Here is a 25101-nt window from a genome sequence, read left to right on the forward strand (position 1 = left end):
CACCTCTCGCGGGAGTCTGATTCACTGTCAAACAGCTCTTACTATCAGAAAGTTCTTCCTGTTGCTTAGTTGGAATCTCCTTTCTTGTAACTTGAATCCATTGATTTGGTTCCTACCCTCCAGAGCAGGAGAAAACAAGCTTCCTCCATCTTCTGTGTGACATCCCTTTAGATATTTGAAGATGGCTATCTCAGTCTCCTCTTATCCAGGCTAAACATATGCAACTCCCTCAACTGTTCATCTTAAGGCTTGGTTTCCAGACCCTTGATCATCTTGGTCTCCTACCTCTACACACATTCCAAGCTTGTCAACATCCTTCTTAAACTGTGGTGCCTAGAACTGGACACAGGACTCTAGGTGGGGTCTGACCAAGGCAGAAGACACGGGGTAGGTGGGGGCTGGAATAATAACATCAGAATGTAGCAAAAAACTTGCGTACCATAGCAAGGATGACAATGCAAATACTAGACCTGGCTTTGCTTTTCCCAGGTGTGCTGTTTGATTTCCCTAACTCCTTACAATGCCAGCACTTTGACATCAGAAGCACCTAGAACTGAAAAGGAAAGGTTTTCTGGGCAGGCAACTCTTGTCTCATCCCTCCCCATGCTGGTTGGCGGGAGAAAGGGGAGAAATATAGTGCTCACAATGTCTATGAGAGGATGTAGAGGCAAGATGGATTGGATTGGATTGATCTTTATTACGGCCATTGGCCCGTTACACGACAGTTTCCCATACCAACATATTATACTTAAACCTCCAAATTTAAAATTGCCAAAACTTACAAAAGACAAACAGTAACCGAAGCAAAACAGAAGCAAAAACCACCATCATACATTACAATAAATTTGTAACCTATACATCGCCCTCTGCTCATAAATTAATCAAGGATATCAATGGTGATATTGCCTAAAACATAGATCATGGTTTAAAACAATGGTGATATCACCTAAAACATAGGTCATGGTTTAAAGGGGTTATCTGAATCACACAGGAGACCATTTCTCTTCTTTAGGGATAGGGCGCTGATCAGGAATCTGGCAACCATGAGTGATTTTAGGGGGTCATCATCAATTAGTAGATATCTCAGTTTGGCTTCAATCGTATCATCGGCAATTCCTTTAAGATATTGAGCAAGAAACTTGCTCCTGGCCGGTAAGTGAAAAGCACAGTCAAAAATTATGTGATGCAACGATTCCGGTGCCCCACAATTACAATCACATAAGAGCAATATCTGTCCATTGGAGAATCTATTTCTCAGCACGTTCAATGGGAAGGTGTTGAATCTTGCCTTTACAAAGGCATATCTATGAGCTGAGGAAGTTAAGGAATTCAAATAGTTTGGAGCCTTAAGAGAGGTAATAAACCAAGATTTAGAGGTGAGCAGGTACCATTGCCCAAGATCATTTTCTGCTGCAAGTCCATCTCCTCTAGCTTACAGGTTACTGTTCTTTTAGCTGGGACTATGTCCTGCTCTAGTAATTTGGATGGGGAGATTCCCATTGCCGTTATTTTCAGCTGTAAATTTTTTACCCATGGGCTCTGGAAATCATCTCTCCACATACATTGTATCAAGTACAGGTTTGGGAGATTGTGCCATAGAGATAACCAGTGACAAAGTATGTGCTTCCACAGAGCATTTTCCAGGGATACAATATTAAGTTCCATGCGTAACGCTGTATTACTTACACAGTTGGGCAGTTTCAATATCCCTCTTAAAAACTGATTTTGAATGACCTCCAGGTGAGATAGGTTGGCAAAAGTCCCCCAAATTGAGATGGCATAAGCAATTGTCGGGATCACCTTGGCCTTGAAGACTTTCAACGCCTATGGGATATGAAAGGCCCCATCGGTGAAGAAGAATTGCAAGATCGCCAAGGAGATAGCTTTGGCTCTATTTGTAACATAGGCTACATGGGCCTTCCATCTGAGGTTATGTTGTAACCAAACTCCCAAATATTGGAATCTATAGACTTGTTCGATGACTCTCCCATCAATTCTCCAATTATGGAGTTTCCGGCTCTTTGAGAAAATCAGGATCTTAGATTTTCCATAATTAATTGTAAGGGAATTTGCGTTACAGTATGATCCAAAAAATTTTAGGGCCCTCCTGAGACCTACTCTAGAAAAAGAAAGACCCGCATATAGTAACAAGGGGCAGCGATAAAGTGCTAGGCGGGGTGCGTGAATCCTTTCTTGGGCCTCTATTAGGGGAGTCCACATGTCACTTATGAACAAATTTAACAGGAGTGGAACCAATATACAACCCTGTCGGACACCTCTGTTAATGGGAATTGAATTCGTGAGATCACCCTCCGGGGTGAATCTCACTCTGGCCGCTGAGTTCTCATGGAGTTTGATTATTAGTCAGAGAAGCCTTCTGTCGATGCCCCAGCGGGTGAGTTTTTCCCAGAGGATGCTCCTGGGGATACTATCAAAAGCTGCCTTTAGGTCAATGAATGCCACACAGAGTTGGCCACCCTTTGGGGTGGAATATTTCCAGGCAAGATGCTGTAAAATTAGAATATGATTAATTGTTGACTGTTTTGGGTGGAATCCAGCTTGTTCGGGCCCAATTAATTTTCTCTCTTCGGCCCATTGGATAAGTCTGTTCAACAGGGAGCGGGCATACAGTTTCCCCACTATTGAGAGCAGGCTGATGTTCCTGTAGTCCCCCGGGTCATCTGGTGAGCCCTTTTTGTGGATTGGAACGATAACAGCGTCCTTCCATACTTCCGGAATCATTCCAGAGTTGTTAACTGCATCGAAGATGTTCGCCAGGACCTTGGCCCACCAGTCCGTGTGGTATTTTATAGCTTCTGCCGGGATCAGGTCTGGCCCAGGCGCTTTCCCTGTTTTGAGGTTGACGATCAAGTCATGGATGTCTTCCGGATCGGTAGGGGGCCAGAGGGGAAGCTGATCTTGAAATTCGTCTCTTGTGTTAACGATACAGTCAGTTGTGGCAAAGTAATTTTTTTAATAAGATTCCCAAACCGGGGCGGGAATAATAGTTAAAGGGTATCTTTTAGTTCTTTTATTTACCAGGAGCCAAAATTGTCTGGTGTTCCGTGATGATGAGGCTTCTATAATTGCCCGCCATTGATTCACTTGCCATTCCAGTCTGGCACCCTTTTGAATTTGCTTGTAGGCCGATTTTGCTTGGAAATATTCTTTTGGCAAGACCATTGCCCCAGAGGCTTTATACTCTTTGTAGATGTTACCAAGAAGTTGTCTAGCCTGTTTACAAGCACTGTTGAACCACAATGCACCTGTCTTCCTTTGTGTTCGATTTATTTTATGCGTCGGGACAGAGAAAAAAGACGTTAGATCTTCCAACAGATTCGAGAATAGTCTTAGGGTTTGGTCATAATCATGATAATCCTCAATTAAGCCTGAATATGCTTGTTTTAGTCCTTGTTGTAAATATGCTGAGAATTTTTGAGCCTGTAGTTCAGACCATTTTACACTTTTGACTTGCAGTACTGAGTTCGTAATCAAATATGTTGGATGTCTGTCTCCATCTGGGGTCCAGTCTATAGTCATTGTGGTGACCAACGGTAGGTGGTCGCTCAGTTGAATATTTTCAACTTTAAAATGGGAAAATTTGGGGAATATATCATGAGATACCAGCATATAATCCAGGACACTGTTTGCAGAGGAGCTTATGTGTATGAACTCACCCGGTATGTCAGGCGGGCAGTTCCCGTTTAGAAGAGGCAAGATGGTATACAAAAGCAGGATTATCTTCCTGACCTTCCCACTACAAGCTCCCAATTCATCTGCACCTTGATGTTCAGAATCTAGCTGCCACCACTGTCCAAGCTCAGTAAGAAGCCACCCCTCCCCTATCCTGCTTTCCAGCTGCCTTCCTCATCCTTGCTCTCCTGGTAGACTATTGTGAAACAAGCCCAACCCTTCTTTGCTTTACCTTCCCAGGCACCTGTGATGTTAAAGCACAGGCAAATTCTTACACTACCACTCACTTCCTTTACCCTATGCAAATCGCCAGTTAAGCAGGCAATGAAGCAGTTAAGGTTCACTGATTCCCTGATGTTCATTCCCCTCCAGTGGAAGGAAGGAATCCTTGCCAGCTCTACCACTGGTTGCTGTTTTTCAGTGCAATTGAGGCTTCATGCAGCGGAAAAAGCAGCAGGGGGAATGAACTCTCAGCAACAAAGATAGAGCTTTTATGCAAATAGTCTTTGTCATAAAAGCCAGCAAGGAACATTAACATGGCAGGCAAATAAAAAATGGTTTCTTAATAAGCTATTCCTGCCCGCCCCCAACAATTTCAAGAAGATTTGAAACAGAAATTTTATTTTGTGAGAGCTTCGGCATTATGTCCACATTTCGTTCAGCACCCAGTGCCTAAAGGAAGTAAAACAAAAAGAAAACATGTATTGCTGCTCATGCTAGTTTTAGTGCCTAAGTATAAAAAAGGGACACGGGTGGCGCCGTGGGTTAAACCACAGAGCCTAGGGCTTGCCGATCAGAAGGTTGGTGGTTTGAATCCCCGTGACGGGGTGAGCTCCCATTGCTCGGTCCCTGCTCCTGCCAACCTAGCAGTTCAAAAGCACGTCAAAGTGCAAGTAGATAAATAGGTACCACTCCGGCAGGAAGGTAAACGGCGTTCCCGTGCACTGCTCTGGTTCACCAGAAGCAGCTTAGTCATGCTGGCCACATGACCCAGACGCTGTACGCCGGCTCCCTCGGCCAATAAAGCAAGATGAGCGTCGCAACCCCAGAGTCAGTCACGACTGGACCTAATGGTCAGGGGTCCCTTTACCTTTACCTTTATAAAAAATTATTAAAAATGTGGTTTATAAGGAACCAGTTGGTGTTAAAGAAGAGGGTATCAACATGGTAAAGAAAAGGCAAAAACATTTAGTTTGAGGGGCAGGTTCAAACGTTAAAAGACACCAAAGACTGTATCTCCCTGAAGAATGTGAAAAATGACACCAGACAAACCATAAGACCCCTTAATGAAGAGATCAAAAACCCATTTTCCATATTCAACTAGATTTAACCAAACAGTAAGGTGCAGCATTTGGATGTCACACTAAACTACAGTTCAGCTGTTATCATTGTTGTCATATTTATAGCCCACCTTCTCCTCCAAGAAGCTCAAGGTTGAATACACGGCTCTCCCCCTCCCCATTTTATCCTCGCCTGTCAGATAGGTTAGGCTGACAGACTGTGACTTGCCCAAGCAAAGTCACCTAGTTTGCTTCATGGCTGACTGTGGAATTGAACCCAGGTTTCCAAAGGCTCTAGGGACGCGGGTGGTGCTGTAGTCTAAACCACTGAGCCTCTTGGGCTTGCCAATCAGAAGGTTGGCAGTTCGAATCCCCACGACAGGGTGAGCTCCCGTTGCTCGGTCCCAGCTTCTGTCCGGGAATCAGCGTGTTTTTACATGTTTTATTTAAAATGCATGTCTGGGTTATTTGTGGGACCTACCTGGTGTTTTTACATGAGTAGAATGTGTGCTTTTATTTAAAATGCATCTCTGGGTTATTTGTGGGGCAAAGGAATTTGTTCTTTTTCTTTCTTTCTTCCAAAATATAGTCCGGCCCCCCACAAGGTCTGAGAGACAGTGGACTGGCCCCCTGCTGAAAAAGTCTGCTGACCCCTGTCCTAAAACATGGATTGTTGTTTCAAAATGCTGCACTAATTCATTCTTCTCTTCTACCACTAACCAGAGCATCCACTAACCAGAGCATAACTGAACTCAATGGGACTTATTTCTGAGTATACATGTATAGAGTTGAGCTGTTAATTCCATACAGCTAAAATGATTGTGCCCAAATTATATCCATAGCAGATTCTGTGGCTTTTAGCATGCAAATATAGACTGAGTCTAAATCACATCTCTCCAAGACTAGTTGAGCCTTTTCTGTTCATTTAGCAACACCAAAATTTCTGCTTTTGCACCGTAGGATATTTTGTCAATAAACACAAAACTAAGGAAGCTCTCTAAGCTGAAATCACTGCTTTCAACAGATGGCTGGTTTAAAAAACAAAAAGGTTACTATATTTCTCACCGTATGTACATGTGGTCTCACTGACTTCCGATGGGGCTCCCTTTCCTATTAGAGAGGGTTCTATTGGCTGTGCTATGTAAAGTGATCCAAGATCTCACATGACTTCATTTAAATAAAAGCCTTAACCAACATCTCACCTCATATCTTTAAAACACCTTATTTTTAGTACTCAATAATTTTTTAAAAAGTGAAAATGCATTACAGCAAATAAAACCTAATGCAGAACCTGTAAGTACACAAACATTCGTTTTACTGAGGTACCATAACTTCCCAGGCAGCCTCCATTTTCAAGTAAAGCCATGGTAATAGGAGTAGAGATTACACCATTAAGGAAAGTCTCCTGTAGTACTATCTTATAGTGGCTTTTCATTAATACTAAGCACTACAAGAGAATGTTGGAAACTGAGCTGCTGCATTGTAAGTCTTGAATATTTTATAAATAAAGTCTGGGTATCTCTCTTGAATAATATCACCAATCAATGAATAGGACTTGATCCATTGATCCAGAGCACCTGCTCACACAAAGGAAAAGTCCATGATCTCCAATGAGTCTCTCATCATCTTCATCTGTAGCACTTTGAACCACATCCCACATCATCTCTAAAGTTTTCCAAACCTTCGGAACTGGCTTTATTTTTGGGGTGGGGAAAGCAGAGGGTTACAGAGAACTGTATTTGTATGTTGCTGTACACAGGGGCGGCGAAACCAGGCTTTATTTCATCCGGGTCAAAGACCCAGTTTGGCACCCCTCTATGCACATTTGCACACAGGCTGGGAGCCTCAATGGTGCTACTCTGGGGGCTTCACCCAGAGCAAAAAACCTGGCTAGCCCCCTGTAACTCTGGCTGTTCACACCAGAGAGGGGACAGGGATGTGTCGTCACCCAATGCAGATTACAGTACAGTGGTACCTCGGGTTACATACGCTTCTGGTTACAGACGCTTCAGGTTACAGACTCTGCTAACTCAGAAATATTACCTCAGGTTAAGAACTTTGCTTCAGGATGAGAACAGAAATCGTGCAGCAGCGACACAGCAGGAAGCCCCATTAGCTAAAGTGGTGCTTCAGGTTAAGAACAGACCTCCAGAACGAATTAAGTTCTTAACCCGAGGTAACACTGTACTTGTTTGGTTTTCTGGTGCAACCTGGCAACCTCAACCGCAAACTCCTATCCCATAAAGCTGTCATCTGCGCATGTGCAAGGTCTGTCCCAAATGTGAGCACCTCATCTCAACTACTATGCGAATTTGGCCTACGTTTTTTTTTAAAAGGAAGGGAGCTTGTCTGAGGGAAAGTGCATCAAAGAGCAGCATTTCTACAGGATACCTATGGACTAGGACTAACCTCATGAGCACACCAGCAGTGGGAACACATTGGAGCTGGACTAAAGCGTAATGCGCACACGGCCTCTGCCTTGCTGCCTTGTTCCACGCATTTTTCACTCAAATTTTTCATTTCCCCGCTTTTCCCGTGGGGCTCCTGCGTCAGTAATGGCCGAAATCCAGTATCCACACCCCGCACCCGAAAAAAATATTCCTGAATCTTTATGCTAAGCAAAGCGCTGCACGTTGAAATGGTGTCCTGATCTGGTAACGTCCCAAAGCTCTGGAGCCCTGCCTAAGAGGTGAGGGGCGCCAGCCGCACCTCGTTTAACATGCCATCACCTTGACGCGTGTGATATTTTCTTATAACGCCCCCCCCCCCAATTAATGAAATCCTCTTTTTCCAATACAACTTTTAAATACATACTTTAAACATAGCATTATGCCAATAAATATATAATTCCAAAATAGGAAAGGGCATTGTTTTGAGCTCGGAAGAAGGCTCCCCTAACTGCTGCGGGTGTTTGAGCGCGACAGGCGCCGCGATGGGGAAGGGCGGGAAACGCCGGGGTCTCTTCCACGCGCCTTTTGACTCGCGAGAGCAGCCCTTGGGGCGCGGGCGGGCGGGGCTCCCTTGGGCGGGTTTCCCTCGCGAGCTGACGAGGCCTGCCTCGCGCCCGGGCCTGCCCACACTTCCACGTTCACGGCGCCCCGCCGTAGGAGTTTCCCGGATCCGGGAGGCACCTGTTGCGACCGCCGCCTCAGCTGCCTGCTTGCTTTCTCACAGCATCCGGGCGGGGCCGCTTGCAGCCTGCTCGTGAACTGGAGAAAGCCTGCTGCTTCGTGCCCCTTGCGAGCGCCGCCCCGCCGTCGGTGAAAAACAGTATTATAGCGGCTGCCGGGCTCTTTCAGGGCGACTCCTGACTAGCCTCCTCAGTTTGCAAGCCCCGGATCCTTTGGACTGCTGGAATTCAGCCTGAATTCGCGCAGCTTCGACAGCACAAAAGTCCCAGGCATCTCTAGGAATGTCCCCTGTCAGGAACCCGGGAGAGCAGCTGCCAGTCAGTGTAGACATTAGCGAGCTCCCTGAGGATCTCCCCACTGCCTCCTGAGGGTGCGCTCTTGCGCGCGCGCGCCCTCACACATACACAGACACCTTGCAGCAAAGCGTTGCTTGAATTTATCCAGCCTGGGGGATCCGCTGGATACTTACCTTGTTTCTTCTCGGCCTCCAGGAGCGAAGGATGCAGCTTCCCCCTCCGCCCCCGCCGCCTTCCAGTCAGAACCTTTGCGATCAAGTCTTACTGGACAGCTGGGACGGACAGCCACCCAGGTGCCACGTGGGCCGGACTGGGGGTGGCTGGGTGCAGGACAGGAAGGGATATTCCCACGTCAGGATGTTTGCTTTTCTTTTGGCCCTCCCACCTTTCGGGCTTTACAAAAAGGGTTTTAATTGAGTCGTTTGTTCTTGAGAATACGAGGGCGATAGCACACCCTCTCACCGGTGACATTATAGGATTTCTGGTGCGGCTGGATGTGTGCACATCTTGCTGGTTGCATCAATTTTATTTGTGGGTGAAAAGGCTGCCCTCTAACTTTGGAATGAGGTTTTAGATATTTCGATAATCCTTTATATATAGGTCCGTGAGGACAGAAAGCAACCCAGCCAGGGGTGTGTGGTATAAATAATAAAATTGTTGTTGTTGTTACCAATTCTACTACTGTACTACTACTTTTAAAAGGGGACAAAAAACCTTACTCCAGAAACAGGCTTTCGGTGGGATTTTTGGACCTCTCAAATCACACACACACACAAATATAATACTGTACTAAATACACAAGGCACTTTGTGTTCCTATGTTTTTTCCACATTTATAGAAAAATAATATTGGAGCACAATTAATTACCCAGCTGGTTTTTAAACCACATACATCCTCTTAGCATTTACAATTCTGTGGAAAAGAGAGGAAAAACTACTAAAATTAGCTCTGACCCCTGAAGCTTCCTCTTCATAAGAGGCCTGTCACAGTCGTTTATATTTAGTAGTTTTTTTCTCCTGTCTTAGCATAGCTTATTTTTTTTTAAGTAGGAAGGGAAATCAAGCGACGCAAGTGTCATATGTTGAATGAGCAAGAGTGCATGACAACAGAGCCAGATGAACTGGTTTATCAAGGCTAAACCAAAGAAAATACACAAAATCAACAGGATTCTGGCAAGCAGCTCTTTAAAAAAATGCTTCCTTTCATAATACATTGCATGTCTTTTGGTGCACAAATACCAGAAATATGAGATGAATGCCTCCCAATAGGGTTAGCTGCTTCCTAACAGAACCATATTTTTGTCCAAGGTCTAACAAATATTTTGTATTGCTGATGGTAGAATCAGGAGAGCATTTTCCATATTATAGTGCAAGGAGTCGTGGAAGAGAGAACATTTTATAGGTCATTCTATGGTGCATTCTCATCTGGTAACTTCCTGAGCTCTATACATCTGAAGTCCCATTGAGTTCAGGCTAGCGGGTACCGTATATGCTTGGAACCCAAGTTGCAGGAGGTCTCCAAGTGAAGTTTTGCCATAGACAGTGCTTTTTGCTCATAAAAGTATTTTTACATTTACATTTGTTCATTTTTTCTTTCTAGAAAGATTCATGAGTCTAGGTTGTAAAACCCAATTTGGGCAGTGTAGCTTGGATGTGTGATGGTTTACTAATGGGTTACCATCATTCTGCAAACCAGCACATCACTGAATAATAATTCTGGGGAACCTAACAAGTAGACAGCAAGTGTAATTTGTGGCTAGGAAATGCCGCAGCTGAACTATATAACAACATGCAATATTTTTAGGCCTCAAGTTGCCACAGCAACAGCCAAGCGGACTTGCCAAATCAGTGGGAACTTTCACAATAAGGTAACTGTTCCACAGGATCGTAGTCTTCGGCTGGTGAAAATGTAAGGCATGCAAAGACCGTCCATTTTATTCCTGTGCTGTAAAAATTCAACATAAATTGTCAAAATGGAGGGAAAAATCTGAACTAAGATCTTCAGCAGGGAAAGAACAATTTTAGTGTGTCATTAAAAGATGAGCTATAGCTCAAAGTGAAAATGTAGCCCACTCAGACACTTAAATGTTCCTTTAAGGCAGGCTTCCTCAAAGGCTCTCCAGATATTATGGCCTAAAACTCCCATGATCCCTAGCTAGCAGGAACAGTGGTCAGGCATGATGGGAATTGTAGTGTCAAAACATCTGGAGTGCCAAGTTTGAGGAATCCTGCTTTAAAGCTTTTTTCAAGGAGCCTTCAAAGCGGACTTTAATCCTAGTGGTATCTGTAATGGATTTGAATTGGTTTTATGTATGTTGGAGGGTTTAAGTTGTGTATTGGTTTTTAATTGTATTTATATATGCAGATGTTTTAGCTGTTTTTAGTTTTATGTATGTTTCTACCACTTTGGGATGCCTCATGAGTAGATATTATTAATTTAATTATTTTTTATTATTCTATGAAAACTTCCATGTTTCTGATTAACCTTTAATAACACGCAACATTTATATGAATCTGATGTGTGCCAGATGTAGAATATTGCCTCTGTCACTACTGCTCATTTGCTAGCCCCTCTTAGCCAAATTCCCACCACTAGTAAAGGCTGCTGGGCCTTTTCTTTGCTCTTGTCACTGGTCACACACTTTGAGAGGGCAAATGAACAGGCAGTGACAGCAAGGAAAAGGAGCAGGAAACAGCAGGAAGCCAAGCCAAGCATGAGAAAGTACAACCTGCACTAAAAGCGAATGGGCTTGAAGGAACACAGCCTAGTAACCTGGGCAAAAAGCAGGTAGCTCCTGTGCACATTGTGAAGGCCCTGCACCTGATGCGCCCTGGAGGCAGACCCTTCCAGTGGGAGCAATCCAGAAGCCTGTGATTTATGGAAGCAAGTCAGAGGGGAATTTATCTGGTTCAGACCGACTTTATGTCCACTATATGCAATGGGTGCGATGGAGAGGATGACTTACTGCCAGCCAGCAGCCAGTGTGGATCAGCCCAGCTGGTTGAGCAGAATGTACCCTTTGATGAAGACTTTTATCATGGCTCTTAAATCAGCAGAGTAGGCGAGTGGGCTAGGAACTAGTGTAAAGGTAAAGGGACCCCTGACTGTTAGGTCCAGTCGTGGACGACTCTGGGGTTGCGGCGCTCATCTCGCTTTATTGGCCGAGGGAGCCGGCGTACAGCTTCTGGGTCATGTGGCCAGCATGACTAAGCCACTTCTGGCAAACCAAAGCAGCACACGGAAACGCTGTTTATCTTTCCGCCGGAGCGTTACCTATTTATCTACTTGCACCTGATGTGCTTTCGAACTGCTAGGTTGGCAGGAGTAGGGACCGAGCAACGGGAGCTCACCCCATTGCAGGGATTGGAACCACCAACCTTCTGATCAGCAAGCCCTAGGCTCTGTGGTTTAGAACTAGTGTAGAAGCAAAATAAAAGAAAAACAAGGATCCTCTGCAGATGTGTCATGCAAGATGCCAATGAAGCAAAACAGAAGGCCCTGGCAGGGAATCACTTCACTGAAAGAATAGTTTTGAGTAGAAATTTCATGTGATCTTACTGGGAATGTTCCTAGTTGTCTTTTGTTAGCTGTGGGATCCATTTTATCCCAGCACACAGGGAACCACAGCTCATCAAGGGAATGGCGTGGGGTGAACACAAGCTTTGGCTGGGGTATGTAACATTCTAATCACACACTTCACATCTGAGTAGATGAACTGTCAGTGGTAAAAGATTTAGTGGGGAATTTGCTTTTTGCACTGCCAATGAGATTGTTGTTATGCTTGAAGAAGAGAACAGGGTAAATATTCAAACACAAACGGATTAATTTAGCCTGTGTTTTATTTATCCATTTCGGCAATGTATAATCCACTTGTCAGCCAAATGAATCCCAGAGTGGGAATGTGTGGTTTGATAGTGATTGTGGTGGCAGTGGTTGTTTTAGAACTTGATGACTTCCCAGCATCAGGGGGTGGAGGAATAAATATTTTAGGCTTTTAACTTTTGTGTATTTATGGTGGCAGAGAAAATAAGAATCCAGTTAGCAGAATATGTGAATATGGCACACAGGCAAGAGTAGATCTGCATGACCTTATCCACATCAATGCAATTCTAATTGTCTAGAGCACTCATCTTCAGCCTGGGGGTTGGGACTCAATAGTGGATTGCAGCCTGATCCATGGTGGGTTGCAACAGGAGCACTACCACCATGCAAGTATGTGGGGATAGCTTAAGAAATGGATCCCTAAGTGCATGCTTGGGTTAAATGTGGTTCCTGGGTCTAGAAAGGTTGAAGATACTTGGTCTATAGCATTGGCTAAGTAATAGCATACTGGAGAGATTCAGTCTGGGATAGCAAAAGGTACCATTGTTTTCACATGACAGCCATGTGTCAGGGACTGGAGCAAAATATTGTTAACATAAATGTGGTAATTTTTTCACCCTAGAGGGGAAAAGCTACTGGTGAAGCTTTATTCTGAAAATTGCTAATTTCTCACAATGTATATATTTAAAATAAAAGGGCAGGCTAGCAAAAGTGTTTTCCAAGATGAACTGTAAGCTTTGTAAAACAGTAACCCCCCCCCCCAACTGAGGACTTATTTTTAACGCACACTTTCAGTTGAAGACCCACTTATTAATTTTTTACCATATACTGTACCTGAATGGTGTTTGAGTTGCTTTAGTGATCCACTTTAGGTGAAAGTATTACATAGTGAAATAGTGTTATATGTTTGGGCTGTATTTTCTTTAAGAAGATGTATTTTAGCATTTGTGAACCTGTATAAAAATGAGGTTCGGGTTTTCTTGATTGTAGTGTATGAGTGAATAATTTTGCCTAAAGTGTCACTTTTCACATAAACTTGGGACCATGTTTTTTATTATTATTATTTTTTACAAGAACGAAAAGCTTGTAGGCACTTCTTTGCAATTAGTCAGTTGTGTTTTTAACCAGTTCCTGGTGATATGAGGCAGATGTTTATGGCATCCAATGGGAGCTTAATCATTTCCTCATTGTCTTTTATACAAGGAAGAGAGAAAAAGCATGGTTGTTTCATATGCCATTACTTTACGACAATTGGTCACTTTATAATGTGTGTATGCAGCGCTTTTGTGTGTGTGGTGGCACTCATTTATATTGAGTACCATGACTTTTTTGTAGTCTATTGCAGCCATTTTGTACTGGCACCCACAGCATTTTTATCAAGTTATGAGTACGGAAACCTTATTTATTTTTTGCTAAAGAAAAGCACCATATATATGTACACACACATACATACCCCCATAGAGACTGAAATAGGCAGTGATACTTTGCTATCTGCATATTCTGACAAAGATGATCCAAAGGAGGAGGAATCCAAGATAGGTATACATATAATGCATTGTAAGGAAACAGAAAACTTTTCAAACAATTCACTGCTTCAGAAAAATCTGGAAAAAAGTGGTTTTAATATTAAGTTGCCTTTTACAAATGACAATCACAATGGAATACTAATATTCTTCCTTGCAATCCCACAGACATCATCAGTCCACTGACTGTCTTCCTAAAATAGGTAAGGTAATAAAAGGTCTGCCTCATCAATGAGGTATGACAACAATCCAGGACCTGTTTGCTTCATTTGAAGCTCTTGGGGCTAAATATGCCCTATAATTTCAGCAAGAATGGGAATACCATCAATATTCATTTGGCAATCGGACCTGCCCGCCCTACCTCATAAGGAGCTGAAGCTTTTGGAAGTACAGTAGTAGAAATGGTTATATCAAGCATTCTAGTTCACAGTGATGTCAAGTTTGGACCTGCCTTCAACACACAAGCCTTGACTGTAATTAAGATGACATAGAACCAGGATTTACAGGTACCTGTTCATTACAGCAGTGAAATAAACATGGGCAGGGAGGGGAAACTGACAAACAGCTATACTAGATATGACTGAAACTAATGGCATTTATAGGAAACGTTGGGCATAGTATGCATTGTGAATTGAGTGTCCCACATACCAAATTAATTCTCAAGCTACAAGGGGCACAAAATCCATTTTACACATATTTAAAATAAGAGCAGATTTCTGAGAATATGCATTTGTACTTTGGACATTGTACCATTTGTACTTTTAAATTAAAATTCCCCTGCATTAGGTTATATACCAGTAATATAGGACCTGCAAATCTTGAAGAGGACACCAATTTTAAAAGCAGCAGGAACCACAAGGAGCCTTGAAGTTAGACCAGGATTGTGATTCCTAGCAGAGACAGTCCTAGTTAAGATCAGGGTGGCCTAACATGTGGCCCAAGGGTGGCATGTGGCCCTTGAGGCCTTTTTCTGGCAGCCCTCAGCAACATTTGTGCTGCCTTGCCAAAGCTGGCTAAGTGAGGTGCTGGGCTGTGGGAAGGTGTGAGATCTCTGACAGAGTCCTAGAGGCTTCCTACCGCCTTACCAAAGCCGAGTTAGCACTTTCCCAGCTTTCAAAAGGAAATGGGAGGACTCTAGGACCCTGCCAGAGCCTCGGACCTCCTCTGGCGTGGCTTTTGGAAAGCAGCATGAGTGGAGTGAGGCATCAAAATTTGGCTTCACTCCCAGCCCCCCCCCCCAAGGGCATGACAAGGCAGTGTGCGGCCCACAGGTTCTGTGTCAAAGTACTCCAGCGTACCCTCCGGGTATAGATGGTGCTTGGATCAGCAGGCTAGAAAACAAACTTATTTAGATATCTAGGTGTAAATGAAACCCTCTTGGAAATATCATATGGAGGCAGTGAAATTAAAGGTACAGGAAACCATAGGAACATTGATGTAATTCTATTACAATAAGGGAAGGCAGGTTATTGCTACCAAGTATCTTTAGGGTAGGTTCAAAGTGTTTACCCAGATGCTCTATGACATTGAAATCTGGAGCTCTGATTTGAACTCCATTAAAGTTTTGGAAACTGTGCAAAATACTTTTCTTCCAGAAGCTATACTTTCTATCCATTAGAAATACCAGCAGTTCTTCATTGTACATAATCTGGGTAGCCAACAATTAAGGCAAGAGTGGACTGTGCTTGCTCAGTTAAAAGTATGCTAAAAGTATACTACCTTGCCTATTGAGTGTTTTCCTGATCTGTGCTATATGGAACCAGATGATAACCAACTAGAATGCAGCTTCCCAATGTTTTATACTAACATTATTTTCCAGAACTGAGCTCTCCTTTGACTTTGAATAAGTGTCAACCAATGGATTGGCTCTTTTGGATAGAATCCAGAAGGGACCTTCAACTAATTAGAAACACCACATTTCCTCCTTGGGTATCCACTCTTGAGAACAGAGCGTTTTAGAGGTAGTTGTCTGATCAAACTTTCACCAGCTTCCTTAAGAAATGCCATTATTGAGCTGTTTCCAAGTGATGCCCACTGCAGTCTTGGATGGCTGCAACAAGGTCTCGTATGCAGAAAGACTTTGAATTGATAGTCAACCACATGTAGAAGACATCACTCATTATCTGTTAGCCTGCCCCCTTTATACAGACACCCAACAGATCGCTTGCTGAAACCTTTGCTTTCACAAGCAAGCAGGTGCAGCCCTGCAAAAATGGTTGTTTCATTTTCAGTCATTTCTACATGTATAGCTTGCTGAAATGACAGATATAGTAAAGAAGTAAAAATGTATATTGGTAGTGTGATACATAAGCACCATCCCAATCCATTCTGCCAATGCAAGCCCATTAGAGATGAAAATTTGGTAGTTTGTTCGCCTTCAGTTCTTCCTCCTTATCCAATGTAGAATTGGCCTTTTAAGTAATGAAACTGAGGTGTTAGTCATAGACATTTTAATGCAAAATGAATATACCTTATATGAATTGTAATGTGCATAAACAGTTCAAAGCTAGAGATGCCCTTTGAATACCCAGAGACTAATCATTGGCTTATATCAAGAATGAAGCTGAATCTTCTGCTACGTAAGAAATGTATGCATTCTTCAAATGTTGTAACTAAATTATCATGAAAAATCTCTTGTGAGCCTTAATTCATAATGCAGAGTTCTGTATTTTTATTTTCCAGCAGCCAGAGCACACTGAGATTTCAGCCATTGCTTATACATTTAATAATTTTTTTAAAAAAAACCAAACCTGTCTTCATGTACATTTTTCAATAGTTACTATAAACTCCAAATAAATTAACCATAAAGAAAAAGGTCAAAAAGTAGCAAATTGCACTCTGTTTCTTAAACAGATAAATCCCATTATTATTTGGGCAGAACTCCCTTTCCAGTATTGCAAAGGTCTTTGGGTACATGAAATAACACCCCTGTGCAGTAATGGGCATTGTTGCATGAAAATTATATTGGCTTTTTGTGTTTTTCTGCATCTCCCACACCTGCTATTTGAAACTCTTTCCAATACTAAGATCTTAACTTTGATTCTGTGAGAAGGCAGTGGATCTTGTTGAGCTCCACCTACACAACTCAGTGCTTGTGCCACTGTAGTTGAAGCATGGCACTGCTTGGAATTACAAATCTGGCTCAAACGCACAGACCCCGTAAGCCCAGAACATTCAGATCTATAGAAAAGGGAAGCAAAACAATAATGGTCTGTGAAATCCTTTTCAGTCCCAAAGGACATAAGCCCTGAACAACAGAAGGAACCATTCCATCCATTCCTATGACTTTCAGTTCACAAAATTTGTGAACCAAACTACTGGCCATATTACATGAACTGTGAGATCCAGGACTGAAGATGGCACTTTCTGGTCCAAAATACATAGAGGTATTGGCTGTGAGTACTGAAAGGTATGTGCATCTTCCCTAGGCTAGAGTGCAAGTATCCACACAGCAATTTCTCAAGGTATCTCACAAAATCCATTAAATGTTCTGATGTTATGTCCGTACACAACTACCACACAAACACATTATCATCACAATATTCCTGATTCCTCAGGAATCCTGCATTACCTAATTTATTATTTCAAATACAAAATAATTACACAAATTCATACTTTCAAGTTTCATACAAAAGCATCTATATTACTTATACACATTTTTAAATTAATGAAACTGGGAATTTAATTGCTTTTTTTTAAAAAAAAAAAACCAACACTCACAGTAAAATGGACAGATCGCTTGTATTTTTTTAAAGTAATACTGTATGACCACTGAAATCTCCTTTACTGGTATTATAGGGGATTTTATGAACTGAAAGGCAAAGAGGCGTATGGATGCTGGGGGGAGGGGGGAATACCGTATCAGAAAATAAATTCCAGCAGCATTCTTCTATTCTTTCTCTGCCCCTAATGTTTTTTTAAAGTTGTGTATGTCCTGGATTTTCTACCAAACGTAAAATTTGTGGACTCATTTGCAAATCACACAATGCATCCTTAAAAAAAGAGCAGATCATCAGGTTTATTTGAATACCAAGGTCCTTTTCCTGACATTGTTAAAATAAAGATAAAACTTACAGAGACAGAATCCAGTACAATTAGTTTCCAACAATAAAATCTCCTTGAACACTGTTGCAAAATTCCTTCTACTGAAATGCTTCGCTACAATAATAAAAAGCATACATTACATATAAAAAGATACCAGTGTACTAAAAGTGACAGAAGTGAACTAGCAAATCCTTCAAAGCACATATTATATAAATGACTAGCATTTAAAAACATTTCTTCCTATAAAATGTAGGTCATATACATTTATAAATCGGCGATCTTTCCCCACCAAAGCAATGATAGTTTTCAAATAATTATGTTGCTCTGTACAGTCTGAAAGCATTGTTCAAACTTTTTGACTTGGTTTTGTTTTGCTTGAACTCCGGATAAAGCTCATCTCAGCAGCTGATAAATCCCTATGGCAAAATTATATCAAAATCAACCATGACTCGGTGTTCAACTGCAATGTGAATTATGAACAAGAACCACTTTTTGTATCACGTGAACCTGATTTATACCAAAACCATACTGGGATTTAAGGATTTAAAATTAAATTTCAAACTTATTCAGTTGGTGTGGAAACTGGAAGAGCAAATCCTTATCCTTCCTTCAAAAATAAGGACACTAACTCATCTTGCAGAAGCGCATCTGAGCCATTAGTTTCATCATGAACGTGTGCACAGGTGCAGATCTAAGGCCTGCTCTCCCTGAAACTCAGATTGTGCTATGTAAACAATGTTATATACTACAAACCAAAAAACAGTTGAATTTATTGATTAAAAACAATTAAGAATATCCATTAACTTAATCAAAGCTATTAACTCCCCAAACAGTTTTTGGAACTTTCCTTATGCTACTTGCAAAGTTAGCACTGTTAGGCATTATTGCTTACATACAGTACATCATATGCCTCCTGATATAAAGCAGTACTGTGATCTGTTTATATACAAGGTTCTTTTTTTCCTTTTTTTAAAACAAGCTGTAAAAACATTACATACTTTACAGACAATACAAATTCCCACATTTGTACTCAAGTCTAACAAATGGAATGCATAACATTAATAAAACATCATAAAGGAAGACTGACAGTAAGTCCTTGATTGTCAAGACACATTTATATTTTATATATAAACTCTAACTGTGCAGAATCAAAGATTCAATCATAGGTACATCCTTATTTGATAACTCATATTTACAGAACAATATTGCATAAAAAAATAAAATAAACATTTACACTTTTTTGTCTTTTACCTTTCCATTCACTGGGAAAAAGAAAGCAAGAAACTACTTTGAGAAAGGTTTGCTTGCTTCGGTTTGTGTTCGCTACCAGACCATCTCTCTCTTAAATTATTATTGAAACAATGATTTTATACAAGTATAGCAAAAGCAACTAGAAAATTTCCCTGAAACAAAGTTGTTTGGAAATAATGAAAGTTATTTTTTTAAAACATAATGGTTTTCATTCATTGCAATACTTTCACAGGACATGTTTTTTGTTTTGCAAAAGGAGTACTTAAATGTCCTACATATACCTAACAAACATGCACTTAACATAAAAGGAAAGCATCTCCAAAAGTTACAAGGCTTCCGTTGAGCAGAATTTAAGAAAACATAAAAATAGTTTGTTTTATTATGAATAATAACTGGAAATCTTACATTTGAATTTTTACCAACCAAAATACCCAGATCACTAACACATTTCTGCCTTCTAAAGCTTTGAACTATATTCTAATAGCTACTCCCCTGCAACTTGCGAAAGAGTCCAATGTCAACTCAACAAAATTTTAGGTTGCAATTTTACAAATACAAAGCAAGTTAATACTGAAATACTCAAACAGGCTGATCCTGGATCCATTTTAGATCCGTTTCAAATATTTACGAAATATGATACACACATCATAAAAATTAATCTAAAGAAACATGGAATATGCTGTATGTATCCAAGTGGAATTTTTTCAGGAAACAAGCCAGAAACTTGGAAATGAAATCAAACAGCTATACTAAAAATTCAGTAATTCACTAGTGACTTGAAAACCCATGTTTAAAATCACAAAATAAATAAGCAAACAAAAGCAGGCATATGACATTACAATGTATTTCATTCATTTTGACAACTGTGGTTTAGTTTGCAGTATTTGTACATAGGTTCTGCAATATGCTTGGTTAAAGTTATAGTCATACTTTCATAAGACCTTGACTACACGACTTTACACCACTGAAGAAAAACAAGGAGAAATTATATTGTGTAGGGATTAGCATCCTCATTAATAATAATAAAACGTTCAAGCTTTCACTGTACTTTCTCTGAACTGCTCCTTCTCTCAAAAACCTTGTCCACCTACAATAGCTGGGAGTCTGTAATAATTCTCTTAAACTAATTTCAGAAAAGGCATATAAATGAAAAACAAATCCTTCTAAACTTTTCTTCAGAAATAGAGTACACTGCAGTACATGATGCGGTTTCTCTTCTGATAAATGGATAGATCATCTTTGATCAATTGTTTACTCTGAATAACTAAGACAAAGAGAAGGATAAGGAGCTACTTCAGCTTTAAGCCCAAAAGTCAGTTCCTTCATTAACTTGCTTTATATTCAAAGTAAAAGGAACAGGAAATTAGTGTTAAAAGGGACACTCAGGCCTAGCAGTCACCCAAAAGACGAGCCATTAAAAATTGAGAAAATTAAGCAGCACGTTTGCACCGAAGTCTAGTTTCAAAGAGTTTAAGTTAACTGAATCCAAACATAACATTGAGCTTAACAGGACTGTAGAACCATAGCAGAGATTTCCTAAATACACTTTAAAAAGCATTATTAAGAAAGTATTTCTATTAACACTGTCTCCTAGCATGTATATAATAGGTCTATAACTGACGAGGGTTGAGATATATCTGTGCCATTTTTTCTTCTTCTAAAAAGCAACTTAGGAACAGGTTTTTACATGATTCCCGTGGGCACCCTCAAGAGCCACAGGTGGAGGTCCGGCTCATTATATTCCATCGCTTGCCAATGCTTCTCCTCAGCTACAGCCTCTCATGTTCCCAGTACGTTCCTCTAAAAATGCTGGAATGCTATAAAACAGCACTCCCTCAATACAGTGCAAAGAGCAGCCAACAGAAGGGTAAATATGGAACTGCTTGGCCATGCACATTTGGATCCTAGCCATAGTTCCTTCCATTCCTCTCTGCTCACTTTTTCATAATGGACACTTTCAGAGAAGCATCCCCTTGTCTTCTCACTGTAGGGATTATATTCAACTTGCACCCCTCCACTCACAGATGGTTCTTTGATGAAGTCGGTGCTTCAATGAATGAAGAAAGGGAAGGTCGTTTCACTTATTTCATCTGAGTCCCCTCTGCCCCCCACTAATCTCCTCCAGAGGATTGGGATCCCTTTGGAACAGCGTGGGAGAAGGACACGAGGGTTGCGAGAGAAAGGGGAGTTTGCAAAAAATTGCCTTCCTCGCCCTTCCATTCATGGAAAGCTCTCCTGGAACAAAGAAACTCCCATGAGTGGGACACAAGATACAACCCATAGCCTTTACACCCTGACCTTATTGTCTTGCCATATCTACATACACACAGAGACTATTAGCCATTCCCTCTAGATACTAAATGTGCACAACTCTCACTTGCCAGTCCTGTTTACTTCTCTGAACCACAACTGAATGTTAATTGTACAAATAGTGGTGCACTCAAACACTGGGCCACAAATGCTTAATTAAATTAAAATATGTTATGTACTAGCTGTGCTGGTGTGGGGCAGGAGACAAACTAAAAAGACCTAAAAAGTTCCATTATTTAGAAGTTTTTATGTGTGCTTATTTTGACTCAGTACCATGGTTGCATTTACTTACTGTACTATGAAATAAATCCTTGGACAACTTATGCAGAGTAGTGGGTTATAACAACACTGTCCTGTAAAATTAACCTGTTTGTGACCTATAGGAATAAACAAGGCATTTCATAACATATGTGTCTTGGCTACTGCAGCAGCTGCCTATGACTTTCACGTAGATTCTAAAATGGGTCTGAAATTGCACAGGTGAAACAAAGGAGAACTGTGGCAATAAAAATTAGGAGTACCATTTTAATTAAAACAAAGTTTTTCTCTGGGAATTGAAATTTTGCTTTCCTTAAATTTTTTGAATGAAGGAGGTATTGTTAGGGTTATCTTTGAGAAGTGGTGAGCAGGCCTGAAGCTGTAAAATAATACATGCACCCATCTCCCCTGCCTAAATGTTGAGTATGGTTTTTTGGGGGGGGGAATGTATCTGCGTTCCTGTCGCTCAGCCTTTAGGTAAAACACTGCCCGCAAGATTACCTTAAAGCAGCCCATTAGTGAATGTACAATATAATGAAAATAAAGGCTTCCGTTTTAAAAATGATTATTATCCTGACATTTATGTTAAGTCGAAGCACAGCACGTTAAAACTGTATACAGAACTAATCATTGCACCACACAGTGTAACTCAAGACAGTCTACTATTAAAACAACCACAGGGGATAGGGATAAAGTTTGCAGTTAATTTATTTGTGAAATGCAGCAAAAGTTTGACCATTTATCTTTTGGTCACTGTTCTCAGTCACCAGCTAGTGTTAGTAAAACTGCAATGAAACTGTTCATTAAGATAACTCTTCTGTTGTTATGTAAGATGATAATGATGCAGCCACATCAAACCTAAAGGTCTAAAATAGTTTTATTTTTGAGAAAGAAAGAAAAATGGAAAATAATCTAAGTGCTCTAACGTTAATTATTGCAGATTTGTAGGCTGAAGTACAATTTAAACTCTTAAAACCTGGAGTTCACCATTCATATAAACATTATGGAAATGGGAATGTCATCTACAAAGCATTTTAGTTCAATCCTAACCATCTTGATACCTGTCATTTGGAGATAAAAACATAAAGAGTCATGTTTACCTTCAAAGGTACAAAGAAATATGCAATACTTCAGGAATGAAGTAAATGCATTAATAGTAAGTATTTTCCTTTTAAAGTACTTTTAATTGAATCAAACATTTAAATAGGGGAGTGCATCTAGAAAACATAATTACCTTTCTCTAAGTGTTGTAAAAGGAAATTCAAAGAAACCAAGAAGGAATATTATGTGTATGACTTTTTAAGAGAGTTGATAAAATGGATTTCCCCCCAAAATGCACTATAGTTGTCTAGCCATCATCTCCTGACATTAAAACTTTTAAGTTCATATTATCTGTACAGTCTATATTCATGTTCCCTGCTGAAGTGCAATGGCCTGACTAACTAACCAGGAAATTCCAAAATGAATAATCTCATAATTATCATTCTCCCCAAAATAATCAATGTTACCAAACTAAGAAATTATTACAGGAGAGACATCTTATCTGGGTTTTTTGGTTTCTTTTGTCTTGTATAAAATCTCAGCATAGCAAGCTCCTGATCTCCAGCAAGCAAATAACCACCTGCCTTTTCAGTGGACACCCACATATAAGGCAATTCAAAAAGAATGGTGACTAACCACACACACAAAAAGCAGTTGCCAATACTCTGTACCGGCTTACTTTTCTGTTGTAACCCAAGGCCTTAAATTTGTATAGGACTGACTCCATCTTATACAGAAGATGCTCGCTCTTGACAGACCCATGCTAAAGTGCCCATGTTATTTCTACAGATTTTCTTAGCCAAATGTCTGGCCTGTTGTGGCATCAGGTGAAGAGTTCATCCCAGCTCGAGCATCATTTACATTCACCAAAGGGAATTCTGGGAATTCGGCGCTTGTCCCTGGTCCCCGCAGGTTCACCTGCCCATTAGCAGTGTTAAACTGAGATGATATTCCAGCTCTTGTTCCATGGTACTGAGCCCTGAACGGTTGCTCAAAGGAACTTATTTGATATGCTTGGTGGACAGGCTGTGCTTCTGCCTTCTTCTGAGAAGTAACTTGATCCAGAAAGTCCTGGGTAGAGGATGAGGAAGAATGATTTGGCTCGTCACCTGAAAAGGGAAAAGAGTGCTGGGAATCGCCAACGATAAGTCCAAAGTGAGACTTGTCTGGAGTTGTTCTTAATGGAGAGTTCATTCCTGATCGAAAACTGTTGACCGGTATAGATGCATAGACCTGCTTGTCTATAGAAGAGAACGCTGGTTGCCCTGCAAGAGTCTGGTTGTCACTCACAAAATTAAGGCTTGGGTTGTTCAAATAGGCATCATTTTGGCTAGTTCTATCCAAAGCTTGCTGAAGAAACTTGGAATATTCCTGTAACATACTGGCTTTATCGGATGAGGAACCTTGAGAGCTTGTTGCAACATTCTCAGTTTGTGTGACTTCTGACACCTCAGAAGAATTGATTGATATACTAGAGGTCACTTCCGTATCAGCCACATTAAAAGCTATTTCATGCTGGCCATTAGCTTTATGGGAATAATGGTCTAAGAGAGTCTGAAGTACCTCATCTGGAATGACATTTTTGTCATGGTTGCCTTTAATCTCCACATTCAGCCCCGATGTATCCAGTATTGAGGCTGTGCTACCTTCATCTATGACACTGGCCACAGCAGCCTGTGTGACTGAAGGCTGAGAGGCAATGGTGCCTACATTCAAGGCATATTCTCTGCTATTACTATTAGCTGCTTGGAGATACCGCCTCTTCTTTAAAAACTGCATTGCATCATCATAGTTTGTGCTGCTGTGTACAGGTTTACTGGGGCCTTCCTGCAAAGTATCAACTTGGTCAATGTCAGCATTGCCTTCAGAGTCCAACAGGCCTTGTTTATCCACAAGATCAAAGGGATACTTAGAAACCTTGCTGTCTTCGTAAGATGCTAAAGATGAAATGGTCTGACTTTGCTCTAGTGGCTGTTTTAGGCTCCTCTTACTATTAACTTTTTTGAGCACCAGTTTAGGTGGGTGTATTTCTCCAGAATTTGCTTCCTGTAGGTGCCCTCCACTGACGGAAGAATGTGGTAACTCCACTGCATATTCAGCCACCATATACTCATCCTTGATCTTAGCGCTGCCAGCATACAAAGGCAAAAAATCATTCTTATCTTTCTTATGCTCAGATTTATCTGCCCCGCTTTCTTTATCTAGCCCCGAAAACTTCAATTTCTCCGTTTTTTGCCTTTTCTTCTTTGGCAAAGAGCTGTCCTTCAAAGGCATTGGGAAGCCTTGATCATCATCAGGAGTCAAAAGGCCAATTTTGGTGGCACTTCTGTTGGGTTTCTTGTCACGGTTTTCATGGCACATACGTTTGTGTTTCAACACCCGGTCAGTCCTTGAGAAGAACTGCAGAGGACATTTTTGGTTAGAGAAAAGCCATGCAGCCTTTTGGCCAATT

The 25101-nt window shown here is 41.1% G+C and overlaps 2 protein-coding genes and 2 long non-coding RNA genes across 14 annotated transcripts in view; 1 reads left to right on the forward strand and 3 right to left on the reverse strand.

Annotated features, from left to right (window-relative positions):
- The window catches only part of SLC12A8 (solute carrier family 12 member 8), a 68024-nt gene extending 58150 nt beyond the window's left edge, over positions 1-9874 (reverse strand). For 2 of the 4 annotated variants that reach the window (XR_014171612.1, XM_081925050.1), the window contains exon 1: positions 8574-9874. The gene's annotated coding sequence lies outside the window, so the exon portion shown is untranslated. Of the gene's footprint in view, positions 1-7787; positions 7832-8104 lie in introns of those variants that run through there. The other 2 variants (XM_081925051.1, XM_081925052.1) reach the window with 2 other exon arrangements.
- Positions 9875-9995: 121 nt separating this feature from the next.
- LOC309377827 lies at positions 9996-11666 on the reverse strand. Its single transcript, XR_014171699.1, has 2 exons — positions 10138-11666; positions 9996-10102 (listed from the first exon to the last, which is right to left on the reverse strand). It is a non-coding gene; the product is annotated as an uncharacterized lncRNA (long non-coding RNA).
- The window catches only part of LOC309377741, a 33644-nt gene continuing 18705 nt past the window's right edge, over positions 10163-25101 (forward strand). Inside the window, exons 1-2 of one of the 5 annotated variants that reach the window (XR_014171628.1) lie at positions 11801-12071; positions 13914-14251. This is a non-coding gene — a long non-coding RNA (uncharacterized lncRNA). Of the gene's footprint in view, positions 10268-11800; positions 12072-13417; positions 14252-25101 lie in introns of those variants that run through there. The other 4 variants (XR_014171629.1, XR_014171627.1, XR_014171630.1 and 1 more) reach the window with 4 other exon arrangements.
- ZNF148 (zinc finger protein 148) overlaps positions 17736-25101 on the reverse strand; it is a 39117-nt gene continuing 31751 nt past the window's right edge. For all 4 annotated transcript variants that reach the window (XM_081924980.1, XM_081924979.1, XM_081924977.1 and 1 more), the window contains one exon: positions 17736-25049. In XM_081924980.1, coding sequence (XP_081781106.1) covers positions 23445-25049 — 1605 coding nt within the window. In that variant the 3' untranslated portion in view covers positions 17736-23444. The remainder of the gene's footprint in view (positions 25050-25101) is intronic.

The sequence above is a fragment of the Podarcis melisellensis genome, assembly GCF_964234715.1.
Source record: "Podarcis melisellensis genome assembly, chromosome: 1".
Classification (NCBI taxonomy): Eukaryota; Metazoa; Chordata; class Lepidosauria; order Squamata; family Lacertidae; genus Podarcis; species Podarcis melisellensis.